General features: G+C 32.5%; 1 protein-coding gene across 1 annotated transcript in view; it reads right to left on the bottom strand.

Annotated features, from left to right (window-relative positions):
- The window catches only part of Smp_034850 (twik family of potassium channels-related), a gene marked incomplete at both ends in the record, with an annotated part of 9,015 nt that extends 2,929 nt beyond the window's left edge, over positions 1–6,086 (bottom strand). The window contains 2 exons of the mRNA XM_018793413.1: positions 2,115–2,325; positions 5,970–6,086. Coding sequence (XP_018647928.1) covers positions 2,115–2,325; positions 5,970–6,086 — 328 coding nt within the window. The remainder of the gene's footprint in view (positions 1–2,114; positions 2,326–5,969) is intronic.
- Between the last annotated feature and the right edge of the window lie 2,799 nt (positions 6,087–8,885).

The raw sequence follows: 8,885 nt of genomic DNA, 5'->3' as shown, positions 1-8,885 counted from the left end.
AATAATCTTGAAATTCTATATCTTTTGAAGAAATTCTTTACAAATTTTAAAATGCCCGGTAACAAATATACATAAATCTTAATCTTAACTATATTGTAAATCTTAAAAGAAATCATATAAGTATATGAAGGAAGAAAAAAATAAAGAAAGAAAAGTACATCATGAAAGTTAAAGTATTATGATCAATAGTACAGTTAAAGAGAATAAACTTTTTTTCTTTATTCATATATACGATATACATAGATAGTAAATAACAGTTATGAACATATTAAGAAAAAAGTACATGACTTATAACCTTCATATTTTGTATTACTTGTTTTATAGTTACTTCTTTCTTTTCTTTTTTTCTTTTTTTTTGGTTTGCAGTAAACATGAAAAGTTCAACTGGACCTTAAATTGAAGCTAGACCACCATGAAAAACCTGGAAACACTGGACGGCCGTTACGTCCTATTGTGGGATTCCTCAGCAGTGCGCATCCACGATCCCGCCTCGCGTGGTTCGAACGCAGGACCTTTCAGTCTCGAGCGCAAACGCTTAACCTCTAGACCACTGTTATATAATACTTTTAAGTTTCTCCTTTTCTTTTTTGAAAATAATATATTCGGTAACTAACTTATACCTACATAGATGAATGTAATTCAACACATACCATGTAAATGAAATTGAACCTAAGAGGTTATTAATATGAGTTATTTTAAATTGAGTGTATTTATTATTTAACACTATTATCAAAGAGGATAATACAAGATATTCGAAGCGTCGACTTTTCATTTACATAAGACTGAATCACAAGTTGATAGTGACATAATTATCTAGTCGTTGTTGCTATCAACGTTTTTTATGCTTTAAACTATCTTAACTTGTTGGTAGTTCGTAAAAACAAAAGGTTACAGTATTAAAGTACCTTCATAATGTACAAAAAATCTGAATGATAATAAATGTATTGCTAAATAGTGACCATCTTTAAAATAGATTTCCTGAAACACCAACCAGTAAAGTTAACTAAATCGAGTGTGAAAAAGTACTTCAGTGGATAAATTTGCTTGGAATTAAACAGGTTGATTATTCGATATGGACTTAGTAAATTAGCGGTGTCGCACTTTTCATGAGAGTTGAATCCAATACGGAATCATGAAAGGATAATGATGAAGAGTGGGGAGTTCAAACCATAATGGACAAGTAATTCAGTCCTATCAACTTTTGAATATTTCTCCAGACAATTCTTGTTTGTCATGTAAATGACTTTTAAACTGTTAATTCATCAAAATACTAAACTATACTGATCATATTCATATATTGTGAAACTGACAGCTAAACATTTGTGGTCGTCTGTTGAAATAACTGAAAATTCACCAATTTAAAAGATATTTAAAATCAAACTACATTTATTTATTTTAACTTACACTGTATCTACAAGTTTTCTGAATTTATCTAGTATCAGTGGGAAGAATACATCTCTTTATAGCTGATAAATCAAATAATCTCAATCTGGATGTCGACTCAGCCTCATTTAATGTATTCAGAAGTGATGTTCATTAATCACACCAATTACAGATAAATTATTTATAAAATAATGGGTGTAACTTGCTGTTATGATGAATATTCCGCTACATCTTACAATATCTCTTGGCTAGCACAACCAAAGATTTCAACTCAGAAATAAAAATAACCTTCAAAATGTACCTCGGTGTTTTTATACTGTAAATTATGTTGATTGTATGTAAATTTCATCAGATAAAATTGCTAATTAACTTCACCTTTCAAATTAATTTAAAAAGGTATTATGTTAATGATATGATAAATTTCTATCTAAATTTAATTGAGGCTCGTGTCTCCTTTATTCAAATCAATGTTTCCGAGAGAACATACAAAACAACCAATAGTATTAAGAGGACAAAAAGCGGTCTCAGAAAATCTTAGGTAACTGGAAATATTTGATAAGAAACCTTCAACTGGGGTTTTATGCTAGTTAATACTCATTAACAAGGTGCATAACTAACCTCCTTCCCTACGTGATTCGAACCTGTATCATCTAGTATCATAGTCAGTATCATTATCACTGAAGTATTTTAATCAAGTTTCATGTAGATAAAACTTTACAAACCAAACTTACCAATAGTTGTAAATAATGTGAAACAATAATAGATACTACCCCAAAGACTCCATTTTGTTGGTATATCTATAGTTAATTCATCTGTACCACATAACCATGCCTCATATAATTTCTCACGATATCTATCCACTTGAGCAACTAATTTTGACCAATCAGCATTACCACCCTTTTTAGCTAACTGTTGAGCTAGCACAAAAATTTTTTGCCTTGTCTTTTTTAAAAAAGAAAGAAATTGTTTTATAAACGTTATTAGATGACAATATAAATAGAAAACTTCTTAGAATAATAGTAATAATATTAAACATTGACCTTTTTCTCAAAGATTAAAAATTATTCCCATCATACTACAGTTTTAAACTTAATAATCACTATAGTTTAGAGATAACTGATAAGTTCAGCTCTCTTTTGTCTGATCTAAGAAACAGTTGTCTAGTGTGATAATAAGAAAGGATTATACGTATTTTTTAAAATCAATTATCCCCCAAGGGCCCTGGTACGGCCGATAGTGGGGAGAGTCCGCTCTCCCTCTCGAAATGCTCTCATATGGCCACGCGTATATAGCCTCTGCCAGGGAAGTCCTACTCACTGTCTTCTCATGGCATTACTGTTGTTTATGAAATTGAGAGGACGAAAAGCGAATTTCCGGTGCTTTAACTGGATTGGTGGACACAGAGGGCCCACCTAGGGGAGTTGGAAAACCCTGATTCAAAACCGATGGTGCATATGGGCTCCAGGATCCTGAGGGAACAAATGGCGTATGAATCAATCGTTGGTCACCGGCCACCATGGGACTGAATCTACTTACGATGCTCCATTGCCTTGTGAATCAGATCTTCAGGTCAAAGGCTCCGAGTGTGGCCCCTCTAAGAAAACCACCTGCTTCGGTCTTGACACTCGGGCAGTATCCAAGTCCTCACACAAATCAAATGAGATTTGTGAGACGCATATGTATCTGGTGCCCCTTTGAACCAATATTTATGTGTTTAAATAAATAAATAAATAATCAATTAATCACAGAAATTACAATGAAATCGAATATTTGACATGTTACAAGCTCAATAAAGTTTATCATCTCAATTGTTGATGACAAATGAAATAAACTTGATTACTGGAAAGTCTTAATGGTTTGGATTAAATCATTGAACAGTTTGATGATTGTGTTATTAAGGGTACTAGAATGGGATGAGATCAATCAAATATTTAGTAATACATGTTTTTTTTGACAATTAATTAATTTAGGACTATACAAATCTTCTATAACTAGTATTTATTCACAACTTACTATTAAGATTATAGGCAAAGATGGATAGTGGCTAGTAGTGGAATTCAGGGTGCGCGTTTCGTCCTATTTGGGACTCGTCACTTGGATGTACCTGCATCTCAGAGTTGATGTTCACTCTGGAACTCGAACCCAGTACCGTTCGCTTCAAACGCCATCGCGTTATACACTAAGCTACTGAGTCCTGATAGTCACTTGCTTTTGCAATGAGGTGGAGTTTAAATTCACTGCGTATTGTTTGTTTGAATCTTCCCATTGATGTTTAGCACTGCAATTTATCAGCAAAATAGGTAACGCGATGTCGTTTGGAGGAAAAGGTACTGGGTTCGAGTCCCGGAGTGAGCATCAACTCTGGAGTGCAGGCACATTTAGCTTGCGAGTTTCAAATAAGAAACGAACGTCCTCAAGTCCACTGCTAGCTACCATCCATCTTTGTTTATAATGCTTGTGAATTGAGGCAATATCGAGGCAATCCATACAGGATGCACATATGCCAATAAGAGAGTGATTAATTGCAGTTCTAAACACCAATGGGAAGATTCACACAAACAATACAAAATGAATTTATTTTAAGAAGCATAATAAATGAAGTTTTTAATTCTGGTCAAACGTTATGTGTAATTAGCCTAAAAATTACAATATCCAATGGAAAATCCATTTAAAATTATTGATTTATTAGTGAACCCTAAAATAATCAAACCACCAATCACATTTTAACTAATCGAATTTATGACAATCAGAATTACAATTAATCAACTAATTGTGTTATCTAGTTACATGTTCGGAATATTCAAATAATGAGCACTAACCCTCTTAGAAATGGAGATAGCTACTCCTAAAGGACCATGAAGGGAGATAAGGTTATATAGGGAGTTAAGAAATCGTTGAAAATTGTAGTTATTAGTTGTTTATGTAGCAAGTTGACCATGATTTTTCCTGAATATTGACATTTTGGTTGAAAACAGATTGACAAACTTTCTAAAATTTTCTCAATAGATGATACCTTGATAATTAATCCCATATTCATATAATCTCTCTATTATCTTCATCAAAACACAGGTGAATGACTTTTTTTCAATTATTTTGTCCTCGTAGTTCCTACAAGAATTCCTTAAAATTTGCAAAGTAACTCTTTTTTTATAACCATGCAACATAATGAACTAACTCTTTAGTCTGAGGACTAATTGCTCGCTACAGGACCCGAAGAGGCTGTGATTGGGCAAGCTGAGGAGTCTTTAACCAGGACAAAACACTTGTTCTGTATCTCCTAGTCTGAAATAGCTTTCTAAATAAAGTTAATCTATTGTGTAAGACTGTAAAGCTAGTTTTAATTATAACGATACCTAAATAATTGAAATCCTTTCTAATTAGGCAAAAGTTACCCGGTATCTCTTTTTTCTCCTCTAAGTGCTCACTTAGACTTAAGATCATCAATATATCTTAAGATTTATTTGTTATATTTAAAGTAAGACTGAAAACTAAACCTTAGGGTGTTGAGTCTTATTTTGTGTAGGATCTTGAGCGTTCTGTCATATAGACATGGTTTACTGATACTACGAACTCAAAGTCTCACCATTTTACTACCTTACCATCAACCTATACATTTCGAAAAGTATCCATACTATACAACTATTTGATTTAGCGCTTTTCCTTCATCTTCTGTTCCATGATTTATGATAATGCAGTCGATCCTATTAAATAGGCTCATGATCAAACCTTCGGTTACACTAAACTGAAGTAGAAACTGTGAACCTTTCCTTTTCTCAAATAAATACTTCAACAACTTATGATCAGAATGTCTTGTTTAAAATACATACATACATAATGTACCAAAGTGAATCTAATAAACTTTCTATCTTCATTTATACTTTCAAAGTTTATCATAACAATCAACTAAAATTACTAGACAGCTTACCTACAACTAAATAGTGAAAAAGCCTAGGCATCAAACAATTTAGAGATGAGAATGTTGATGAAGCTGAAATGCATATTACAAGCATTGACTTAATTAATATACGTAGTCTATCCATTAAACACATGAACCAGAATCATAAAAACCTCATTTTACAAAATTAAGGATAAATTAATTTCATCGTCCTTCTAATAACCCTTTAATCGTGGCCATACACTTGTGTTACCACAATTTTCATCATTCGAATCATCCGTGGAAATCTTCAAAGTTAAAGAGTTTCAGTAACCTTGACGTTCCACATTCTTTTATTATCTCCTCATGACCTTTTTACATTCCGAGAACAAAACGAGATCAAGGGATAACGGATTCGTGAGAGTAGGGAAGATGATCTAGCTTGGTGATTGAATTACTAGTCAGGTATTCGTAGACGATCATTATTTTTATGTACAGGAGTATTGACATGGTGCATCAATCACCCAAAAACATCATACATGACCCACATAATCCATCATGCATTCGAGAATTCTCAGAGTCAATATTCACTGTTTATAACTCAGGAAGAAATTCATTGTAGCCGTTACTATGAATGTCAGAAACTACAAATAATTCAGTATCCCCGATTATCAAACAACCATATATATATCATTATTATTATTATTCTCACCTTAGATACGTGTGTCCTGGATCGCTCTTCATATGGACCTTCAATTTTTTGAAATAACAATGCACCTAGCACAGTTACTAATGCTAATATCAATATCAGACCAGGTAGTGACTTCATGAATTGCACTAAATGAGATTTTATTTTTGAAAAAAAAGTATTAAAGAAGCAAATAATACATCGTAATAACATCGAATTAGAATAAAGATATATATGCATATATACCTACATGTTGGAATGATTATGATGTTTGAAATCGTTATTAAAATGATACAGTGTACTTTAAGAGGTATGTATTAACAGTTTTATTGATCTATATCAGTTGATTGTTACTATCATAGAATGGTTCTTAGAATTAACCAGTGAGCAGAGACCAACGTTATATTTGTTTGGTCATTTAGTCTTGACTGAATTCTATCTACCAAATTGTAATGTGGCCATGTATTATGTGCTTCTACATCGTGTGTACTGTTTTTAGATGTTAGATGGATGGAGATAATCGGCAGGAAACCCTGGTCCTAGGTTTTCTATTAATTGAAATTTCGAATATCATATGGAGATTGAAGGTACACCTTTCTAACTACTGCTAACTAGCACAAAAGCTAGGTCCAGGGTTTCCTATCTACAACTTCCTACCATCTAGCATAAGTTCTCAAGATTGTTATTTTTTATCTGTATTCACTGATTCCCTATTTGTATTAGGCTTTCTTGAACTGTGAACAAGATGTTTAAGCTTTGTTTTTCATTGCTTGTCTTGCTAATGAATCATGTACAAGATATGCTTCACAGCCAATGAATAAATGTCCACATTTCAGTGTATATGATACAGTTTGATACGTGAAGGGACCAACGTAGAGTGTGCAAAATCTAAGCGTTTGACTGGTAAGTTCTAAAATATGAAAAAATCTGAGTGTGATCTCATCACAAAATAAGCATCATAAGTGATATAGTTTGAAGAATATACCATTATTTATTATGATTTTTTGGATCTATCCAACGATTTTACATTTTAAGACATTGGATAAGTCACTTTATGGAAATAATTACGTAGTTCACCATTATTTCTAGATGTTTTCACCCAAAATGTAAACTAATAATCATAGAATATGAATGCTAAGGACTATCAGACATACGTACATATAAACTACATGAAACTTCAGAATAAGATTCGGCTAATTAAAAATTTTAAAGTCGGTGTTTGATGTGGAACGTGATCACTATTTTAGATACTACTCTCAATATTCAAAATTGAAATATACTTTTTCGATCAATTATTTCTAGATCAAACAATAGTCCAGTGTAGGATACCAGTAGAAGTGTCTATATGTAAGATTCTACACAGAGAGGATTCTTACAGATATTTACTACTGGATTTATACTCAAAGTCAAGGATCTCCAGGTGCTCTTTACTATATTACCTATATTGAATCAAGATAAAATTCAAGTTCATCTCTATGTAACCTATATTTTGTAGTTTAGCTTCTTGAGATATACAAAAACTTATAATTTTAACTAAAATTGTATTTTTGATTGCTTGCTGTTGAGTTTCAGTCATTTTTCTGTAATTGTTAACGACACACTATTGGTATTCTGCTCCATTATTAACCCACGAAACTAAACAAATAGTCAGAACTTTCGAATACAGGTAAAACTGTTTAAGTTGAACCCTCATTTACAAAAACTTTTTCCACTTTAACTAATGAGTTCAATCATCAGTCATATCAATTCTACTGTCTGTCATATACGTCAGCGTGGACTCTCAAAATAGACTGTAATAAAACTTTATTGTTTGTCATTAATAAACTTCAAATAACAATAGATTTCTTTCTACAAGAGATTATCTATAATTTTATAGTTGAATTCATGAGTCAATTGAAGCTAGACCACCATGGAAAACCTGGAAGCACTGGACGGCCGTTTCGTCCTATTGTGGGACTCTTCAGAAGTGCGCATCCACGATTCCGCCTCACGAGATTCAAACCCAGGACCTATCAGCCTCGTGCGCGAGCGCTTAACCACTATCTATCACTTAATTAGTTTTACTGTAATATTAAAAAAACAATTATAAATAACCTAAGTTTTAATTCTAATGTGGGCATAAGTTATAGCTGAATGTTAAATGAATGGTTTTCTATCAATCGTTTTTTTAACTAAATGAAATAGAATAAACTAGTGAGAGTTAATTATTAACAGTAGACCCCTATCATCTTGTCAGAGATCTAAACTGTAACTCAAGAAATACAACGGAATCTAAGTTTCATTATAATCATTTCACTTAAGTCTCTCATTCTGATGATAAAATCAATATTTAGAAAATGTAAATGTACTAAATGCTAATCTCTTCATTTGTTATTTAAAGGTGTCCATATCAAGTTGAATGAAGTTTCAGGCATAATACTTTACTAATTAATACAGTTAATTAATTCATTTCAATGTGTAAACTGACTTCGAACACTGATTACTACAGTACATCATTTGAATTTTCTTCCATGATAACAAATGTTTGTAATATCAACAAAAACTATTGAATTCATCGAATTCAATTAGTATTGTTTGGTTGAAACTTCCCATTAATGTTTAGGACTGCAATTAATAAGTCACTTATTGGCATATATGCATACTGTGAGTATTGCCTCGATATAACCTTCATTCACAAGCATTATAAGAAAAGATGGATAGTGGCTAGTAGTGGAATTCAGGACGCGCGTTTCGTCCTATTTGATAATCGTCAGCTGCATGGCCTGCATTTCAGAGTTGATGTTCACTCTGGGACTCTAACCCAGTACCTTTCGCTTCAAACGCCATCGCGTTATCCACTAAGCCATTGTGTCCTGATAGTCACTTGCTTTTGCAATGGGGTGAAGTTTAAATTCACTTAATATTGTTTGTTTGAATCTTCCCATTGATGTTTAGGAATGC

The sequence above is a fragment of the Schistosoma mansoni genome, chromosome 1 (assembly GCF_000237925.1).
Source record: "Schistosoma mansoni strain Puerto Rico chromosome 1, complete genome".
In the NCBI taxonomy this organism is placed as follows: Eukaryota; Metazoa; Platyhelminthes; class Trematoda; order Strigeidida; family Schistosomatidae; genus Schistosoma; species Schistosoma mansoni.
Note: the sequence above shows the minus strand (reverse complement) of the source record. Positions and strands in the feature narration are given on the sequence as shown.